At 55.2% G+C, this 21,696-nt stretch overlaps 1 protein-coding gene across 2 annotated transcripts in view; it reads right to left on the bottom strand.

The window, feature by feature from the left end:
* AHRR (aryl hydrocarbon receptor repressor) overlaps positions 1-21,696 on the bottom strand; it is a 91,483-nt gene that overhangs the window by 46,943 nt on the left and 22,844 nt on the right. For both annotated transcript variants that reach the window (XM_086674935.1, XM_086674938.1), the window contains exons 3-4: positions 20,440-20,621; positions 1,909-2,012 (exon numbers count right to left, since the gene is read on the bottom strand). In XM_086674935.1, the coding sequence (XP_086531061.1) occupies positions 1,909-2,012; positions 20,440-20,621 (286 nt within the window). The remainder of the gene's footprint in view (positions 1-1,908; positions 2,013-20,439; positions 20,622-21,696) is intronic.

Raw genomic sequence — 21,696 nt, 5'->3', positions numbered from 1 at the left:
ATATGGGACTGTAGGTGTCCCTGTGAGGATCATGGGTGCATAGAGGGGTCGTGGGGTCTGTGGGGAATCAGGGGGCCTACGGGGTCATGGGGCTCCTATGGGGATTGTAGAAGTCCTGGAGGATCATGGGGGACTGCAGGGAGTCATGAGGCCACGGGGTCATGGGGGGTTCCCTTGGGGACCACTGGGGGTCATGGGGATCATGGGGGACCATGGCGAGTTGTGGAAAGTCATGGGTTTGTGAGGGTCCCTGGGGGGCCATGGGGGGTCATGGGAGGCCACTGGAGGTCAGGGGGTCATGGGGATCCCTGTGGGGACCATGGGAGGCCATGGAGTCACGGGGGACTGTAGGAAGTCATGGGGGATCATGGGGTCATGGGGGTCCCTGTGGGGACCGTAGGGGGCATGGGGGTCATGTGGGGGCCATGGGGGGTCAGGGGTCATGGTGGCAGATAGGAACCCCCAGATCCGAGGCAGGAGCATCTCTGGCTCCCCTCCAACCAGCCCAGATGCTTTCCATCTGCCCACCTGTCAGTCAGCAGATGGTAGAACCCCACCCTCCACCTACCCTTTAGGTGAGGCACTGTGGGGACATCTTGGCTGAGGTGCCCTAGGGGCACATCCCCACCACCAAAGCCCACATGCCAAACAGCTGAGCACCCAGGAATTCACACGCAGACAGCTGGAAGCCACCCAGAGGGCCAGGGAAAGCGCCTGGGGGGGAAGCAGACTGAAGGGTGGGAAGCGAGACTCAGGCGGGGGTGAACCAGGCAGAAGATCCCTGTCCCCTGTCCTCCATGAGGGGCGCCGGCTCGCAAACAAACCTCTGAGCTCATTCCTGCGGTGAAGGCACCAGGGCAGCAGCTGGGCCATCAGGCAGCGCACGGGCCGGCCAGTGGGCGAGGACCCGGGGCTGCCCTTCAGGACCCGCCTGGGACAGGCCGCTCTGGCTGCCACAGGGCAGCTGGGGTGCAAACAGAACACTGAGCGAGACTGCTGGGGGCCCCCGAGAAGGGGCCGATGGGCTCCAAGCAGACTCAATTTCATCAGCATAAAAGGAGCCAACGCGCCACCATTTCTGCCTTTAGCGCGTCAGCCCAACAGACGGGCGAGTGTGTGCAGCTGAGGACACTTCACTTTGAGGGGACGGGACTGCCACCAAGCAGGGCTGAGCGCTGGGAACCCAGTGTTGGGGTCCCAAAGGGGACACGCAGGGGGACACATGGGGCCCGGCCCCTCTGGGATTGCCAGGGGAAGCACGGCCTCGGGGGCACCTCAGCGGCTGGTTACAGGCCCCTCCTGAGGTGGGGAAAACCAGGGTCTCTCAGCCACCGGTGGAGGCAGCGACCCCCTTGCTCTGTACACAGGGACTCAACCCAGCCCGGAAAGCTCCACCTCGCTGTCCTATCTTGCTTGAGGAACTGAGCCACGCATGCCCCTGCCCCTCGAGAAGCGGGCCACGGGAGAGGGTCAGGAAGGGCATGGCGCCTCAGAGTCACCAGGGGTGAGAGGCCCCGGCTCGGGGAAAAGGCTGACCCAGGCCCCAGATGCCGTGCGTGTAATATGGACAGCTGGGCCAGCCTGCACCTGCCACACCCTGCAAAACTCGTGCGATTCTCTGTCATTAATAATAACAATAATTCTGAAAAACCCTGCCGAATTGACTGACAAGTAAAACCAGAGAATGCAGAATGAGAAATGGTTTTTACACTTGAGGTGTATGGGCCAAGGCCACCTCTGGTTCCCTGTCCCAACCTGCTGGGCCTCACCTGGGCATCTGTGTCTGACCCCCTGCTGCTCCCAGGGCCACATTTCCAGTAAATTGTTAGCGGTCCAACCTGACGACCAGCGGGCAGACAGACCCCGCGCAGCGTGACAGGCATGTGATGGGAGGACGAGGGGACTCACCTCCAGCAGCAGCCTTCCCTCCAGCACGGTGGACCCTCCGTTCAGACCACTGTCTTCTGGTGAGGGGGTACCAGCCGCCGGCTGCCGTGGGCACTTCTGCACGGCTGTCAGAGAAGAACGAAGCAAGTCTGTCAGCACCCTTCCTGGGCCCCAGACCTGCTTACCTTCTTCTGTTTCCCAAGTTCTTGGCCGCCACCCTCCCAAGCCGCATTCCCAAGCTGACCTGGGGTCTCCTCCGTGGGACGCATGGGGGCCGCACAGCTGGAACTGGACCCGGGCCGACCAGGGCAGCCAGGTGGGAGCACCAAGTGTGATATTCAGGAGATCAGGCCATCGGGGCTGGGCCTCACCTCGAGGACCCCACCCCTACTCTGCTCTGCAGAAACTGCTCTCTGCCCCCTCCTATAAACCCCTCAGAATCCCGCCCAGCCTCAGGGACACCGCCCAGGGGTCCCCAAGGTCCTCTCTGGAGACCCAAGCTCCAGTAGGTGCCCTAACTCGGCACTGCTGGTCTCCATAACTCAGACCACCCTGGAAGTGCCCACGCGACCTCATCATGCCCTCAGCTCCCCCAACCGCTCCCCAACCCCCAACCTGGTGTGGAGCGGCCCACACTGCACGGAAGGCCCCCCTGGCATGACTCAGGTGCCCCCCAAGGGTGGCAGCTTCCTGGCCCTCCCCCAGCCCCAACCCCAGTGTGGCCCCATTTCCGTTTTGGGGTGAAAGCTCAGACATACAGACATGCCGTCCACATCCCCGTTTACTGGCACCTGTTGTGGACCCCCAGTTGCAGGCCCAGAGTCCCCATCCACATGGAGAATTATGGGAGGACCCCTGGGGTGCGGAAAGGGGGCCACCCGGAGCCTCCTTGGAGGGCTGGGCAGACCAGGAAGGGCCTCCCAGTTGCCCCTCAGGTCGGTTTCCAAACTGAAGCTGCAGGTGATGTCAGTGCAACTGGGGGTCAAAGGGCCCTGCCTGGGGCAGGCAGAACCCTTGCATTTGTCCAGGTCTTGGGAGAAAATACAAACATGGGCACTTAAATCTCCCGCATTTTCTCTTCCAAAACCACCAAGCTGTGCTGAACTCCTCCAGGGCACTTGGGTCGTAGTGATTGTGCTGGCCAGGTAGTTTTTACTTCATCAGCACCTTCACACCCCCCTGAGCCGCACTCAGAGCCAGGGTCTGCCCCACATCCACTGTACCTTCCCCCCCATATCAGCGAGCTATGGGCAGCAGCTGCTCCGCCACGGAGTTTGATAGAAATTCAGGCCCCCAGGTCCCCAGAGCCCAGGGACTGCAGGGCCCCAATGTTTGCACTCCAGGCGAGACGCTCTGTCCACACCTCTTGTCAGGCACGGACTGCCCTCCCTGGTGGGACCCTCACCCCACACCAGCTGCACTGCCGGACTGGCAGCTTCCTGCCTCCCACCAGAGTCCACGCTGGGCCCCTTCACTCAAGCCCTCTGGTGCCAGGTGCAGGGAAACTGTTGAGCCGAGTGTCCACAGAGGCAAAGGGTTGGATGCAGGGAGGTGGCCCTCAGGAGAGCCCCACAGACGGTGGTCACGTTGGGGCCTTTGGTCTCTGTCTGCCCCCCCCCCCCCCCCCGTCCTTCCCTCTCCCAGAGGGCTTTGCTCTATCAACCTCTCTCCCACAGCTAAGAAGCACTGGAACTCTGTTCTCTGCTCTAAATACTCCCAGAAATGAACGCATTTCCTTGGCCAGAACGCAGGAAACAAGAACAGTCACACCTGGGGGTTGCCGGGCAAAGGTACAGGGGCGGTCGGTGCTGCAGACTGCCCAGGCCCCTCTCCCAACCGAAAACCTCACCAGCAATCAAGGCTCCACCGCTCACTAAGCTTGGAGATGTGTCGAAAGCCAGGGACATTTAGAGGTGCCTATTTTTACTCCCTTTGGGAACACAACCCTGTCGTTCAGAAAGCTGAAAGGTCTGAATTCACTAAACTCACACAGCTCCCCACCCCCAGCACACAGAAGCAGAAAACAGACCCTGGTGAAGTGAATGCCATGTCCCCTGAGGGAACCTTCTGGTCTCAGAACACCCCGAAGGCTGAGGTGGGCCTCTGCCAGGGGTCACACAGGACCCCATGCTCTCAGAGGCCCAGAAAGATAAAGGAGGAAAAACACTGGCATGTGAGTCCCTGTCCCACCCCTCCCCTCCCCCACCAGAGGGTCTTATCCTGCTGCCACAGCAGGGAGGCCACAGCTCTCCATCAGGGTATGGGCAGGGCCTGTGCAGCACCTATGGTGAATTTGGGGCTCAATGAAGGCCAGGAGTGCCGTTGGCTGGGCAGAGACAGGACCCCCCACCACCTCAGTGCATCCTGGGCCGCCTGCCCATACACCCAGGCCACCAAGGCCCTCCACAAAGCAAACTCCATTGTGGAGGGGTCATTCCCACCCCCACCCCAGCTCAAGCCAGCTCCCTGCCCCCAGCCTTCTCCAACACACCCCTCAAACTGAGGGCAGGGGAAGGCAGGGATTGGACTGCCCCTGCCTGCCTGTTCTCTTGCCCCTGCAGACCCTGTTGGGGGCAATGACTTCCACAGCTGTGAAGCTGGGGTGGGGGAAAATCCCAGCATGGTGACATCACTGCCCTGTGGGGTGTTCACTGCCCCCCAACTTGATGGGCTACATCCCGTCCTGTACCCTCTAGAGGCAGAAGTGGGGGATACCCTCTCTAAGTCCTCTCCCCACCCACGGGGACACCGTGGGACACCGGCCCCCGAGCATCGCGTGTCCCCCCCCCCCCCCCAGCTGGGCACCCCCACTTCCCCTCCTCTGCAGCCACATCCCGGCGGGGCACGCCCAGCGGGGCCTCCTCTGGGCTCCTGTCACGCGATGGGGCCATCAGCGCTGCAGTGACAGCCACCTGGACCCAAGCCAGGGCCTCGCGTGCGAGCACAGCCGCAGACGCGCCCCACCCCCAGGCCTGTGGCAAGACAGAAAGAAACCGAATGCAGGAGCCGGGGGTGGTGGCCAGCTTTCCCGGAAATCCATGCGAGCTGACAGTGCCTGCCGCTCACTTCCCAGGTCCCCCACTTCAGGGGCCCTCAGGGAGTCGAAACAGAGCAGCAGACTCGGGTGGGGTGTGTGGTCGCAGCCAGGGTCCCACCGTGCCTCCCACGGGCAGGTGGCCAGGCAGGGCAGAGCAGCAGGGTCCCGGGGAGGGGGGCAACCCGTAAGGAGGGCAGGAGGCAGCCGGTAAGTTGCGCCCCCTCCTCAGCCCTCCTGGCTCAGCTCTGCCCTGGATCCGCTCCCCCACCTCAGGGTTTCTCTCCTGTCCTGCGTTCTCTGTCCCCCCTGAATGCAGGTCTCACCTGAGGGCCTGAGCTGGGAGTGCAACAGGGACTGGGGCTGTGGGCAAGGCCACCAGGGCCCTGGAAACCTCTGCAGACAGACCTCAGCCCCACTGCTGGGTCTGCCCTGGGGGGTCCCCCCTCTCCTCTTCCACGACAAGGGACGAGCCCACCACCTGGCCCCTGTCACCGCCCCCTCTGCACCTGACTGCCCATGGTAACAGGTCAGGGAGAAAGGCTCTTGGGGAACAGGTGGGGGTGCAGGGTGTCCTTCTGGGGAGCTGGTGAGAGTGTGGGGAGAGTCTGCCGGGGGCCCTCCGAAGGCCCGGCTTGTCAAGAAGGCCACGAAGAGGAAGTTCCAGGCATGAGAGCCCCCACAGACCAGCAGGGGCTCAAGAGGCCCATCCACGCACAAGTGGTCCAGACCCCTCGTGAGCCGCTGGCACTGCCCTGCCCACAGAAAGGAGGCCGGGCTGAGTGCGCTGGCTCCCACCAGGACCACGTCCCATAGGCCCCGCCCTGTGGGCAGCTAGTCCTCCTGCCCTGCCTGGACTCTGAGGGGCAACTGGGGGCCTCTGAGAGCCCTGGGGACTGGCCTGAAGCCAGCTTTCCGCACCCGGTCTGTCACACAGAGCTCGGGGCCATGTGGCAGACAGAGGAGGCATGAGCGAGGCTGCCCACTCCCAGAAACAAACGGACTCCCTTGGGCTCACGGCTCAGCCTGAACCCTGAAGAAGCCAGCTCCTCCCCGACTCTGAGTCACCCAACGACCCCAGGGCACCAGCCACAATGAGACTCTCCAACAACTGGTGCTTCTCACTTCATTGGCTTCTTACACCCTCGAGAAGGTTCATTTGGGACACAGAGAATCCGAGAAACCATGGAGACAGTGGCCATCCCTGTCTCCACGCAAGCCGGGGCGGGGGGACGCTTCAGAAGGGAGGGGACACTTCCCCACTTCCCCACTTCCCTTGAGGCTGACTGGGACTGCCTGCACCCTGCCAGCTCCTACCCTGCACCCCAACCTCTCCACTATGAGACCTCTATTTCCCTCACACAGGGGAGACTCAGCAAGGTGCCACCCTGGGCCAAACCACATGCCACTGGGGCCTGTTGTCCCACCACAGTAGCTGCTTAGAGTTCGTGTGGCTGGGTCTGGCCAATGACAGGTGCCAAGTGTTTTTGGCAGAGGAGAAGCTAGAAGACTCCCCTATCTCTGCCTCTGGATGGTGCTGTGATGCTCAGAAAGTGGCAGCCACTTTGTTCCCTGCTCAGGTGAAGCCAACTCCTTTCAGTGCAGACAGGACAGGTAAGCAGGACAGCTGGGTCCAGGTGCAGGGTGCACTGAATGTGAGAGCCGTCTAGAGGTTGGGTAGGACTCCTGCCACCCAGAGCATTAAAAGCCAGGGGCCCCACTGGAGGCTGGACTGAAACCCCGATTCTGGCCATTTGCAGGTCCTGGAGTGGACGGGCCTATGTCCATTGGCCGGCTGAATCAAACACCTGCCTGGTAAAACGTGGCTTCATTTCGGAGTTGAGCCCTGGGGCCCTGCACAGTGTGTCCCAACTTTCACGCTCTGGGTAGCACCCATGGCACGTCTCCTCCTCCTCTTCCTCCTCCTCCTCCTCCAGCCCCAGTCTAGCAGGCCTTCCCGCTAGAGGCCTGCCCCACGCCTTCACAGGTCAGAGCTGATCTCCACACTTCCCTACATGTCCCTGTGGAGGCAGATGACGTGACCACGGCTCTGCTCTGCTCTTCCTCGTGCTACACCCAGAGGTCAGGGGTAGAGGGGAAACAGGTGAGCTTGAAGCACCCTGGGGACCCCTGAGGAGCAAGAGTGCCCTCCTATCTCTGCCCAATTCTCATCAGAAGCTAACCTCGGAGCCCCTCGGAGACATGCTTAGCAGAGGAGAGCATACAGCTTAGAGCAGGGAGTTCTGGGAGCCTCACCCTCCTATAAGACAGGCCCAACAACATCGACAGGCTTCATGAGCACACCAGGAAGGTGCTCTTGGCACGCCACCTGGGGGCCCGGGCTGCCCACCTGGAGACTGACAGGTGTAGGACGTGGAGGGCCAGCCACGAGGGAAGGTTGGCTGTGTTGACTTGGTTCCATCCACCGCCAGGGCCCCTTCTAGAGGGCCAGCATGAGGTTTCTGGGCCCACGTGTGTTTGGGAGTGGATGGGTGCCCCCGGGAGCCCTGGCTCACCTCTCCCCACACCCGGTCTCTCCAACCAGGCCAAGGCCATGGCAGAGAGCTAGGCAGGTGCTTCCCAGGAGTAGGGGGGAGATGGTGGGTGGGGAGCTGCACCCATGGGAGGGCACAGGCTCCCCAACAGGGTCTACAGACCTGCAGTTCTACATCAGTTTCTACATCAAATTAATGGGCCATCACCTCACAGTTGTCGAGCTTTCAAACCATCCCTCCCTTTACTTTTCAAGGACAAAAAGATTAACTCCTTGTTTTGCTTCTGACGGAGGGAAATGGAGCGTACACGCTGGGAGGGAGGGTTTGCAGTGATTCTTGACGGCCTCAGGCTATTCACAGAGGTCGCTCCGGGCCTTGCCCTTACCTTCTAAACAGTCTGCTCTCCATACCCAGATGCAGAGGTCTGCCCGGCTCCTGCACAGGGAAGGGCAAAGGGAAACACCACCCTTAGGTTCTCTGGACAGGAGGCTGTTGACAAACACAGCCTCATCTAACCACCAAAGGGTGGGGGCGGGGGGCGGTCCTGACGACAACTGGGGAGTGCCCAGGTGGGTGGCAGGCTGAGAGGGAAGAGGGCCCAGTGGCACAGGGTGGCTCTGGGAAGGCCCTTGGCAGCTAAGAGCAGCAAACTGTGTGCAAAGCATGTGTGGGAAGAGGTGTCTGGGAAGGGGCCAAGACGATGAGGGTCTGGAGAAGCCCCAGTCCTCACAGAAAACAGGTGGCACCAACTGAGAGGGGCAAAGCGCTGGCCAGGCTGCTCCTGTGGCTGGGGGCTCTGCCCTTCCTGGGGCATCCACAGAGGCCCATCTGTCCTGCACCCCCAGAGTGAGGATGAGCTGGCCCCATCCCTGGGAGGGCAGGCCTCTCAAGCCTGGGGCATGTGCAGACAAGAATCTCTTAAGGTTCCCATGAAAAGATGTGCTGCCTCAACCTGCACGTTCCCTCTGCAGCCCTGCAGGGACCTCGCCCACTCCAAAGGGCACTTGTCCATGACCTGCTCCAACTCTGCAGGCAGATGGGGGTTTCTGGAGGGATGTTCACCGTGGCCCCTCTCTGTGACACTCCACCTCACCCAGGCTGCAGGCCTGGCCGGAGGAGATCCCCTGAGGGGCAGCATGGGGGCGGGGTGAGGGCAAGCCTGCTGGCCTTCCCTTCTCGGGTGATCCATTCATTCGTTTGAGGCTGGATGTCTCCCCCATGCTGGTGGGGGGTGCACCCCAGCCACGTCCCCACGGTCTTCCCAGGCAGTGCCCCCTCCTATGAATCACAAAATGATTTCATGATTACACACGGGGCCCCCCACAGGCAGGGCACACGGGGACTGAAATTTACATCTCTTATTCCCTGCATTATGCCAACCAACCAGGTGGGCCCAGCAGGTAAGAGAACAGGCCCGGAGGGGCAGATGGAGCAGAAGTAACCAAGGGTGTGTGTACACACGGCATGTCCTGTGCGAGGGTGTATATGCTCTATGTTGGTGCCTAGACAACGAGGGAGGGCAGGAGAAACATTGCTTTTGACACGTGGCGTGGGCACATTTTAACAGGAGGCGAAGATGTCTGTGGTCCGTGGAGAGGGGAGGAGAACCAGCGGCCAGGGCGAGGGTCCCAGCAGGTGCAGACTGGCAGGTGCGAGTCCTTGCAGGACCCTTGCAGTGGCAGCCAGTGAGGGGGAAGGGTTAAAGCTGCCATTCAAAGCCTCAAGGTCCCTAGGCAAGAAAAAACATCACGAGTATAAAGAAACACGCTTGTTTCTTGCAAGCTCTGCATTTAGGGAGTAAGAGCACATTCCAAGATGTACGTTGCATCAAGTTGTCGATTTTCTGTAAAAACTTTCCGTATTTTCCAAAATGTACCAGGCATGCTTTAGAGATTTCACACTTTAGTACGGCTGAAAAGGCACCACAGAAAATGCATTTCCTCAGAGCCAGTGATGAGAGAGAGGCAGTGGCCACCCCATCCACTTTCTCTGGTCAAAAGAACACATTTCCAACCACTTCTGCGTAAGTTGGGTCACATGTCCTGCAGAGAAAGTGCACTCTTTCCTTAAATCCCCAAAGCAAGATACAACCAAAAACAGCTCTTTGGGAAGAAAAAGAGAGGGGAACTTACACACATTGGGGATCCATATCCTTTTCATGGTGTGAAACATCCGGGACAAGCCCACTTGTTAGGCGTTTTTGTCAAGTTTCAACGCATCACGAGAGAAGTACACCAGCGTCAAGCCAAGAGTTCAAGCAACATTTTGTGAAACACGACAAAACATAACCCACACAGCATGCTGGCGCTTTGAGAAAGTCCAATACTTACTCGACAAATAACCGCGTGGTGTGCAGGTACATGAAGCAGCCCACGAGCCAGTGTGCATGACCCATGGTCACACCCACAGTCAGCGAGCCCTGGCCTACCCTTGGGTGCTCTGAGCCGCCACGCTGGGGGGCTTTTTGCTAGCAAAGAGTCTGGGGCTGTACCTACTGGTCCAGTGTCCTGAGCTCTGGAGAAGCAAAGCTACCAGAGAACGTCTGATTCATGTATAAAGAATGAACTTATAATACATTTGTAAAGAAGCCTCCAGTTACGTAACCTCAAATTTGCAAATAACCTGACAAGGTGGTTGTGTGAATCGTCACCACACGTCACTGTGAAGGAAGCGCTTCCTACCATGCTTCCCTCGTGGTGGATGCTACAGGCTGAAGGGATGTGGAGGCCTCGGTGCCCAGAGCTGTCCAGGTGCACAGGCCTCTGCGGGATGTGGTCGTTCCCTTGCTCAAGCAGGCACCCCTTTCTTCAGCGTCTACAATGCCAGCCCATCCTGGGGGTGTACCTCCTGGGGAGGCTGTCTGGGGTTGACACGAGAAACAACCTGGAGGAGCGGAGGCGCCGCGGGGGCCTGGCTGCAAGAAAATGAGCCCAGCAGGTGCGCAGAGCTACCAAGGGAGTATCCCCCAAGTGAGACACGGGGCGACCCCTCTGCTCGCTCTGTGGCACCCTGCTCCCCCAGTGTTTCCTAGTCCCCACAGCTGCCACTGGCCTGCTCCCCCTGACCAGCCAGCACTGCTCAGACCCCGCCTGCAAAACGGCTGATGCTAACGGTGGCTGCGGAAAGTGCTAGCAATTCTCTTGCTTTTTACCAAGGACTGAGTGCCCAAAGAGCCAAGTGCTTCGGGAAGGTTCCAAAGGGACTTGTCTGACAAACACATGGGTGTGCCATGCCCTCCCGGGCCCCACCAGCTCCCCCAGGCACGTGCTCTTCACTGGCTCCAGAGCCACCCGGGTCCACACCCCAGAACCACTCCTCGGGCCTCCTCCCTCTTCTCACAGCAGCAGGAAGAACAGCGCCACGTGCACCGAAGGCTTTGCCCAGACTCCACTGAGTGTCCCCCAAACACCCTTCAGCTGAGTCGGTCCTACCTCTCCTTGCAGACAGTCTCCTTGTCCTCCTTGACTTCAATGACCCTGAAGATCATTGCCAGCAACTCTGCAAACTGCCCCTCAGTTGGGGGTTGTCCAGTGTTTCCTCAGCTTAGACCACGGTCTGCTCACCCTCTCAGGAACATCACCCAAGAGGACATGTTCTCTGCCTCCTGTTGCCCAGCATGTGAGGGGTCAGATTTGGTGGCCTAAGGCAGGTGGTGGCTTTCTCCATTCTAAGTTTTTCCCTTAGGTGTGAACTCATACTTGTTGGGAGGCGGTTCAAGACTATAAAAATTCCACTTCTGAGCCCACTTTCACCCACTAATTTTAGTACAGAAATTTATTGCCTGAGTTATTGCTACAACAGTGAATGACTGATGACTTTGTAAGTCACATCTGTCTCCAGTCACCTTTCCACAGCCCGGGCTTCTTCATCAGCACTCTGCCCTAAGGAGAATTTTGTCTTTTTTTTTAATGTTTATTTTTGAGAGAGAGAGAGAGACAGAGACAGAGACAGAGAGAGACAGAGAGAGCACACACAGGAGCAGGGGAGGGTCAGAGACACAGGGAGACACAGAATCCAAAGCAGGCTCCAAGCTCTCAGCTGTCAGCACAGAACCTGACACAGGGCTCAAACCCACGAGCATGAGATCATGACAAGAACCAAAGTCACACGTTTAAAACAACTGAGCCACCCAGGTGCCCCAGGAAAACTTTGTCTTATCATTCATTCATTCATTCATTCATTCATTCATTCATTCGTCTATGCATACATTATCAGTGTGGGCTTATGGAATCCTATTTTATTCACTGGGTTATGATCTATTACTATTCTTTTTCATTTTAATGCTGAAATGGTCCAGATTTGGCCAGTGAGCGCCCCCTTGGGATGGCTGTGTCCTGTGGGATGTCTCTATTCCTCTCTGAGCACTGCCTCACTTTCTGGCTTGAGATGCTCTAAGCTTTCCTTGCTCCAACTCTGGAAGGAGGCCTGAGTTCCTTTTGATGGTGAACAGTATCTAGAAACCAAGATCTGAGTGTGAGCTATGCTCACAGCAACCTTAGACCTTGCCAGTGGGCAGAACACACACCTATACACACGTATTTATGTCTATAGCTATCTTTGTATTTTGAAAATGATGAGCTCACACCAGTACCTCCAATTCCAATCCAACATCACAGGATTCAGTACAGAGTGGAATTATTTTTCCTTTAATATTAATTCCTTTAATATTTGGTAGAGATTGCTTTAAAACCCTCTGGGTCTACATTTTAACTACTGATTCGACTTTTCAAAATAGTCATATGACTATTTAGGGTTTCCATTTCTTCTTGAGTCATTTCTAATGAGCTATATTTCTAGTAATGTATTCATTTGTTTTCCAATTTATTGACATAAATTTGTTCATAATAGCCTTCAGTTACCTTTCAAATATGTGCAGCGCCTAGAATCATGTTCCCTTTAGGTCCCTAATACTATTTACTTTTTTTTCCTCATTCAGTTTCACTAGATATTTACAAATTTTATCATTTTAGAGGAACTCTATTGTATGTTTCTTTTCTGTTTCACCAATATCTTCTCTTTTATTATTTGCTTTCTTGGACTCTTTTTGTTTATTTTGCTTTGCTTTATCAGAACTACTGAACCTAATGCTTAGTTCATTAATTTTCCACCTTTCTTCTTTCATATATAAACACATAGGGTTATTTATTTCTGAGGATTACTTTAGCTGTATGCCCCACATTTTGATTTGTAAATATTTTCTAAGTTTCATGATGTTTTCTTCTTTCATCTATGAGTTATTTACCAGTGTGTTTATTTCCAAATATAAGGGTTTTGAAGTCATCTTTTATTACTGATTTCCAGCTCAAGTGCATTGAGGTCTTATAACATGCATTTGTCATGATTTTGTCTTTTCAAATTTATTGAGACTTGCTTTCATTGGCCAATATGTTTTCAGTATATTTATAAATTCCACGTGGGCTTGAAAAGATGTGAATTCTATAGTTTCAGAGTAGTGTTTTATGTGTGTCCTTTAGACTAACCCTTTTTGCATTGTGAAATCTCCTAGAATCTTTACTGATTTTTATTTATTTGATCTATTAAACACTGAGAAAATAACTTAAAATCTTTCATGGGGATGAATTCATCTGTTTTTCTGTATAGTTCTGTCAATATTTGTTATATATTTTCAAGGTTATGTTACTGGAAGCACATAAATGTAAAATCATTTCAGTGCTGGGTGGCTCAGTTGGTTAAGCATCCAGCTCTTGATTTCAGCTCAGGTCATGATTTCACAGTTCATGAGTTTGAGCCCCAGGTCAAAGCTTGGGATTCTCTTTCCCTCTCTCTGCCCTTCCCCTGCTTGTTCTCTCTCTCTCTCAAATAAATCAACTTTACATAAATAAATAAATAAAACCATTTTAGTGCTTGACAAAATGTTTTCAATTTAAAAAATTTTAATTGATATAAATTTTTAAAATCATTATGTAGTGACTCTCTCATGATCCCCAGTTATGTTTTTTAACCAAAAACTAAATTTTTTTACATTAAAATGGCTTCATGAGATTTCTTTCAGTTAGCATTTTTCCATCCTTTTTCTTTCAACCTTTCCATGCCATTTGTAAACAGACATAGTAATCCACCCTAATAATCCTTATCTTTCAGTTGTCATGTTTAGTCTATTCACATTTACTGTAATTCATGACATATTTGGGATTTTGTGGTTTCTACTCCCCCTTCCACATCTCTGTTTTCTTCTTTCTTGTCTAAGAATATTGATTACATCTACTTATTCTACTTTGTCTCTCCACTAGTTTTAAGGGAAACCCCATTTCTTTCACCCTGATGATTATTATGGACAGTTTATGATGAATTAATTAGCCAGCTTCCATAGGACATTAACACAAGAACCACCAAAGTCTGTGCCTCAAGTCTCCCTCTCCACTTTTACGGTTAGGAATTTATTCTCTCTCTCTTGTTCTTCCAACATGGTAATACTACTGTTTTATACTCTCAGTGTTTGCATCAATCTGCCCACACGGTCACCACCCTCCTGCTCTTCCATTCGTCTCCACTCCAGGTCTCCCACCTGGAATGCCCTTCCTTCTGCATGAAGTACATCCTTCAATATTTCCTTTAGTAGAAGTGCCGGGTGGCTCAGTTGGTTAAGCATCCAACTCTTGATTTTGGCTCAGGTCATGATTTCATGGTTTGTGGAATTGAGCCCTACATCAGGCTCTGTGCTGACAGCATGGAACCCGCATGGGATTCTCTCTCCCTCTCTCTCTCTACCCCTCCCTCACTTGTGTACGTGCACTTTCTCAAAAATAAATAAATAAACATTTAAAATTTCCTTTAATAAAACTCTCTTTGGGTTCTCAGCTTCATTTTGTTTTTGGTCTCTGAGTATTCCTTAATCTCCTGCTTGCCCACTGATATATTTTGACAGGTTTCAGATATTTTATCTTGCATTTTTGGCTGTTAGCAGCAAGATGACCGATTAGTTACTGGCCTGTTGTATTGTTGGAAATGGAAGAAGGCGTATATTTGGTAGCAGAATTCTCCCACTAGACTCTAAACGCCCGGGGATGGGGACCATGGTGGATCTTCTGTTTTCTTGCCTTATAACAGGTTGTTAATATGGAACTCTTTCTGTCTGAAAGAGTTGAGGCCCCAAGACAACAAAGTGCCAACTATACCCAAGTCCCAAAGTGAGATTCCAGGTGATCTGGGCAGGGTTACAAAGGAGGTGTCAGAAACAAGAGATGCTCAAGGATGGGAGGAGGGTCTCCTTGGAGGGTCTGTGTTGTGAGTTGCATGCCCCCACCTGTACCCTGAAGACTGGCATCTCTCTACACTCAAGAAATCCAAAGGACAAAGGTGGGGCCTAAGGCTCCTGGTAGGCACCTGAGCTGCATCCATGTGGGAAGTGCCATCTACCAACCTAGTGGGTCTAAGGTGAGTGTTTCCTGGGGAGCAGGTAGGGTCATAATGCCCAACCACTGGCCTGGGATGTCTCAAGTCCTCCAAGAGGGTGCCTGGAGACATGAGCAGAGACTGCAACAGAAGAGGCCAGAGGTACCTTCTGACACCTGAGGCTAAGAAAGGAGGTGCCAGGGACCAGCTGGAGAGGACAGAGTGCCAGTGTTACCAACCGCAGTAGAAGACCCCTCTGGGTCCCCCACTGAGCCTTGCCGGCCAGCTCACGGCAATGCCAGTCATGTAGGACCTCAATGAACCCTCGCCTCTCCTCCCTGCTGCTGCTCTGAACCAGAAGGGCAGGAAACCACAGCTACCAGTGGGGCAGGACCAAGAGGAGAAGCAGCCAGCCTGAGCCCCCGCCCTTCTGCCTGCTGGAGCTCCAGGTGAGGGCTGGGAGAAGGCTCACACTTGAAAGACAGATCATACTAATACCAAGCTCAGCCTGCATAGGAAGCCAACATTATGGAGTGAAGGGGTGGGGAGGGGACACTGAATTCCCTGGAAGGGACCAGAAACATCCATAGCTGCCCTGGTTCTTCCATGGGTAGTGGAGGAACCAACCAGAAAGGAGATTTGCTGGGACGGGGAGAGAAAAAAAAAAATCAAAGCTGTTTTGTGTTGACCCTGAGTTCTGAGCAGGTCTGAGCAGATGCAGGTACCAGAAGGGAGGGAGTGAATCGGTGCACAGACCAAAGAGTGCTTGCTCCTCTTCCTGGAAGTAGCTAAGATATGGTAAGGTAAATAAAACAGTGCATAGAAGAATCAAGAGTGATCTGAGGAGTGCTGGGGGCCCTTCCTGCGGGGTCAGAAGCTGGTGGCCACAGACAGTAGGACAGGACAGGCACTCTATCCTGAATGACCCAACGCTAGCGTGTCTTTGCTGGAAATGCCCCAGGGAACCAATTCTGGAAGGTGTCAGTGTTGGGAAGGAATGGGGTAAGGAAGGTGGTTCCAGCAGCAGATGAGGTGAGAGGCAGCAGTGACCCGTATCCATGTGCCTGGGGGACAAAGCCCCTGGACACTCCACATGAGAGGAGAGGGGGCAGGTCCCAACCCTCTTGCCCCCAGAAGGCCCATCTCAGTCAGCCTGGGTCCCTGTAACAAGACACAACGCACGGGCGTGTAAACGGCAGATAAGTATTCTTCACAGCTCTAGAGGCTGAGGCCTGAGATCAGGGCACCAGCAGATTCAGTTTCTGGCGAAATCTTTCCTGGCTTCCTCAGACCAACACTAATCCTGTGGGGTCAGGTCCTCCGCAGGGCCTCATTTAACCTTAATACTCCTTAGAGGCACCATCTCCAAACACAGCCACACCGGGGTGCGGGCCTTGGTGTGTGCATTTGGAGGGATGCACAGGGCTCATCGAGAGAAGGATAACTCTAGTGACAGCTGAAAACTGGTACCACTCAGCTAGTGTACACGCCTCCGTTGCTGGTCCTAAGACCATCAAGGCAAACTGCCCTCCTGACATGCTGCGCGCGGGCAAGGCCTCTCGGGAAGGTTCTGGGGCACACCCTCCTGACATGTGGGCTTCTGGACCCGCCCACCAGGTGAGCAGGGGCCAGGACTCACCCCTGCAGGGCTCCATTTAGCATGTGCAGAATCGAGCCCCACGGGCTGAGCGGAGAAAACGCAAAGGGACGGGAGGCCCAGACACGACCCATGGGCAGCACTGACCCAGGGTCGGAATCTCGACGTTCCCACAGACAGCCGAAACTGCTTTTCCACCTCCCCCTTCTCGCTTCATTCTGCTTATCGCCCCTGTTGCCCTCTCTGACACTTCTCTCCACAGAGTCAGGAGCCCTGGCTGATGCTCCCATCACAAGACTCACGGGATGGACACACCGTGTGGACCTTGGGTCCGTTACCTGTGAGTGGTGGTTCTCCACCACCTGAGCTTTGCTCCTCTGGCCAGCAAGTGTCCCAGACGAGCCCACACTGCAGAGCTAATGCCTGGGAGGGTGGCCGTAACCAACTACCAAGCTTAAGTGAGGAGGTGCTGGGGCTTCTCAGGCCCCACATCCTGGGGGAGCCCACCTCGAGGGTCCTGTTTGTCCTGACTTCCCCCTTTTTCTCAGCCCCCAATTTCCTATCGTGTGAACGATGAAATCCACAAGACTGGAAAATCCCAGTCTTGCATTTGAGCAGAGGGGTTGATAACGTAGAAGCACTGACTGGCCCCTTGCCTGTGCAAAAACCAGATAAAAAAAAAAAATTAAAAATCTGCTGCCTTTCAAAAATCCACAAAAGCCAGCACTAAAGTAAACATCACAGGCAAGTTTTCTTATTACCATCTGAAGCTGAAATTTTCCAGGTCACATCCTTCCCAAAGGTGACATTTTATGGAAGCTTTAATGAAATTAACTCATCTATTTCTGAGTCAGGAAGTGCAGATTAAGATCCGATTTTTTGCAGCCTGACTTTTTTCTAACTCCACAGTGAAAATGAATTCGGGAAACTTTCTACAATTTCCTCTAAACTGTGCAGCTTCAAGGGGATCCCGCACTTCAGAACCCTTGACAGAAACGGTGCTGTGGAGAAACCAAGTTTTGTTCTGACACCTGACTGTGACAGTGGCCAGGCAGCTGTGAGCTTTGGGCTGGCCCACCTGCTGCAGGACCTGGAGTCAGCCCTAGCTGCTCAGACAGACCTGAAGGGCGTCCGCGTGCACCAGCGGGAGGCGTGGGGTGGCAGGTCGGGAACATCACCGACCGCTAGTTAAGAGAGGTGAGGCGTTCAGGCAGATACTTGAACAGCTGCCTGAACCCCTAGAAACAGCAGACGGGAGCCTTTCAGAGACCACCAACCCTGGCCTGGCTAGGAACAGCTGGACCCATCCAGAGAAGTGACCTGGTTCCCTCCCAACCACCCAGCCAGGAGGTCAGGTCTGCAAGGGTGTGTCAACAGGAGGTGAACCACCAACCCCACCCAGGGCAGCCCCAAACCTGCCCGAGCTGCCTAAGGAGGCCACCGTGGAAGCTGAGGTGGCCGTCCATAACAGAGGGGCTTCACAAAGGCAAGTCAGGGGACTGCGCCCTTGGTGTGGACACCTGGCTCTCCGGCGCATTTTGTATGACTTTGTCGACTTACTCATCACATCACAAACCTCCTAGAAAAGCACTCTTGTCCTGCACAACACGAAAATGTTCCAAGTCACCTCAGTGAACTGATCTTGTCACCACCGGGGCTCAGAGTGCCCACCAGATAGCCACAGGCATGAGGAGGCAGGCCCCCAGCATGGGGATAGAACCCCTGGGGCCTGGGGATGCGCCCCAGGGCAAAGCGACGGGCCCTGGGCATGGGGATAGAACCCCTGGGGCATGGGGCTGGGGGCCCCTGGCCCTCTCAGCTTCTACTCAGAGCACAGATGCTCGGAAGAGCACCCCCAGTTACACCGGTCTTCTCATCTGCGGGCCTTTCTTGGCCCCTCACCTGGGGTCCCAGAGCCACCAAGAACCTGAAATCTAAGATTCCAGCACTTCAAGGAGAGAGGGCCTGAGCCAGACATGTGGACGCTGGGAAGGAGAATCCAGACAATAGACATGGCTTTGAATGTGGCCAGTGAGAAAACACAGCAGCTGCAGCTATGGAGGTTGGGGGACAGGACTGCACCGCATACAGCTGGTCCTGTCACCCGAGGGCCTGGGGATACCCCAGTGCAGCTGGGGAAGGAACACAAAACCCCTCTGTTCCATGGGGAAGGGGCCCAGACCACAGCAGGGAGAATACAAGTGACTAGCAGCCCCCGCCCCTGCCCCGTCCCGAGATGTAGGACCTTGGCAGCAAGGGGCCAGAGCCTTGGACAGACTGGGGTGAGGGGCTGCCTCAGCGCAGCCTGCAGACAGCGCCTGCCCCTTGCCTCCTGTGGGAAGCCCACCAGCCCACAAGACCCTCCTGGTGACCTCCACTGAGTGCCACGCACCATTCTCTGTCACCCTACAGAATACTTCAGCGGGAGTGTTTTTGTGAGCTTGGGCTCCAGCCATGGAAGTCTGGGTGACGGACACCCAGGTGGCACCCTTTTAACCCAAAGGAAGAGTGCGAGGTTTAGTGAGGAAGACCGACCTGGGCTGAGCGCTGGGTGAGCTCCAGCCCCGGCTGCGAATCCCACGGGGCCACGTCAGGGATGGAAGAGGCAGCACGGGGATGCACAGGGGAACAGGGGAGCAGGGATGCCCCAGAGGGGTCCTGGGCATGGCCAATGTGGCAGCCACCAGCCCTCAGGACCAAGCCTGGCTCAGCAGGCCACATGGCCATCCAGCCCAGTGCACTCGGCCTCCCCGTGATGACAGGTGGCCTTTCCACGCCGGGACACCTCAGTGTGGCTCAGGACCAGCCCAGACTACCCACCGGGCTCCACACCCCAGAGCAGAGAGGGCACACACATGGGTGAGCCCCCAGGGTTCTGGGGTGTCAGACAGAGGTTGGGAGGGAGCTCCGTGCAGAGCTCTCACACACAGAGCAGGCTCTCCGAGCCCAGTAGTGGTCAGAGGATCTGGGATTCCTGCTCCATGAGAGAAAATGGAGGCCAACGTGTGGGGGGCCCTTTGGAGGGGTCAGTCGGCAAGGTGCCCAGGTGGAGCATGCACTGGGCAGAGCTGCCTGCAGGCCCCTAATGTTTCCTCATGGTGGGGTCTCTGGAGGAAGCTGGGATTGAAGGTAGGCTAAGTCCTCAAGAAAACCGCCCTCCGTGGCCGAGTCGCACCTCAGACGTGTCTGATTAAGGTGCGTTCGGGCCTTGCCATAATCGTCTCAGGGCAAATTGTCCCCACAGGTGTGGGAGCTGGGACAGACCTGGGTTCACATCACCCGAGGACCTCAGCCCTGGCCAGCGTCCTCACTGCAGCCCAGGGTGTTTTGTGCAGCAAAATGAGGACGTGCAAAAACCGACCTCCAAAGCCTTTGGGTAGAAAGTATAGACTCTGCTGTTGGCCACAGCCCCCACCACTCCCTGGTGCCCAGACCTGCCCCTTTACACATTTGTCTTACCCACTCCCAAAGACATGCAGTAAGCTGCGATTTGGTAAGAAGTTCAGACTTAATTCGGGACGACGACGGCAGTCATGGGCCCTGAAACAGGGTGGTGACAGCCACATTTCTTTACCAGGAACTGAGCCAAGACACGTGGAGAATGAGGCCTGGTTGGGAGCATCAGATATAGGAGAGCACCCATCCCCGGCTACTGCAAGGGACTGACACATCAGGGACCCCTTGCGCAGAGGGGCTGGTGCCTGGCTGGGATCACAGCATCCCCGGGACAGACAAAGCAACAACACGGAAGGATGGCCACCCAATAGTAACACGGGCTAATGGGGGAACACGGCCTCCTGAGCTCAGCCCTGGTCCTGCTTCCCCACAGAGAGGATCTGCCTGGTCCTCTGAAGCCCTGAGGCTGTGGGGAAGCTGAGCAGGGGGAGGGCCAGTCCCTGAGCCTTGCACAGGGCTGCCCTGGGTCATCAGCACTCAGTGCCCGCTCCTCTAAATGATTACCCAAGACGGGGTGCAAACTGGTCCATCCCAGTAAAGTGGGGTGGGCCCGGGTGAGACCGAAGCGAGCCCAGGTGACACCCAGCTGAGCACAGATGGACAGAAGAGAGTCCTACCTTCAAAGAAGCTCTTCACCCTGAGGTAGCTGACGCTGAGACGCAGGACGGAAAGCTTGTCCAGCTTAGACACGATGTCAGGAGGAAGCGGAAGCAGGCTGGCCAGGTGGTCCAGCTCGGCGTTGAGGCGGTCCCGGTGCCGCTTGGACGGGTTTGACTTCTCAGCCCCCGTGGCCGGCCTCCTGCAGGGAAGCAAGCGCCATCAGACTCGGGGTTTCCCGCCAGGGGCTGTCACCCCATGGAGCACACACCTGTCCCCAGAAGTGACCTTATGGCGTGGATCAGCTTCTAAGTGAGAAAAGGTGCTGAAAAGGACAAAAGGCTCCTGATACTGTGCATACGAGGAAGCTGGGATCCATTACCAGGAAGGGCGCTCAGAGACAGAGAGCAGGTCTCCTTGGACACAGCTGCAGGCAAGCTGTGTGGCTCCAGCACATTTCTTGACCTCTCTGTGCTAACTTTTCCCCAAGTGTGAGGAGGATCCCTGGCCCCAGGCTGCATGTGCTCAGCCTCTTCCAGGCTTTTCTTAAACGCAGGACCTTTTCAGGACCTGCAGTCCAGGTGTGACTGATGCTTCTGGGCCTCAGTTTCTCCTCTACACAGCAGGGCTGAACGGGTCCGAGGAGGGGGTAACAGAGGACCCTTGGGCACCTGGGCGCTGTCCCACCCGCCCTTCTGAAGCCCTGACGTCATGGGCTGTGCCTCTGTGAGGTGGCTGATGGACTGGGTTCCATTTCCCTTTGCCCCACAACAGATCTGCTCTCCCCCACAAGGGGGATTTATTTATTTATTTATTTATGAAATTTATTGTCACATTGGTTTCCATACAACACCCAGTGCTCATCCCAACAGGTGCCCTCCTCAATACCCATCACCCACCCACCCCTCCCTCCCACCCCCGATAAACCCTCAGTTTATTCTCAGTTTTTAGGAGTCTCTTACGTTTTGGCTCCCTCCCTCTCTAACTTTTTTTTTTCCTTCCCCTCCCCCATGGTCTTCTGTTAAGTTTCTCAGGATCCACATAAGACTGAAAACATATGGTATCTGTCTTTCCCTGTATGACTTATTTCACTTAGCATAACACTCTCCAGTTCCATCCACGTTGCTACAAAAGGCCATATTTCATTCTTTCTCACTGCCACGTAGTATTCCAGTGTGTATATAAACCACAATTTCTTTAATGTTTATTCACTCTTGAGAGAAAGAGTGTGAGTGGGGCAGGGGCAGAGAAAGAGGGAGGCACAGAATCTGAAGCAG

Source organism: Puma concolor, chromosome A1, assembly GCF_028749965.1.
Source record: "Puma concolor isolate L17-30 chromosome A1, mPumCon1.1.hap2, whole genome shotgun sequence".
In the NCBI taxonomy this organism is placed as follows: domain Eukaryota; kingdom Metazoa; phylum Chordata; class Mammalia; order Carnivora; family Felidae; genus Puma; species Puma concolor.
Note: the sequence above shows the minus strand (reverse complement) of the source record. Positions and strands in the feature narration are given on the sequence as shown.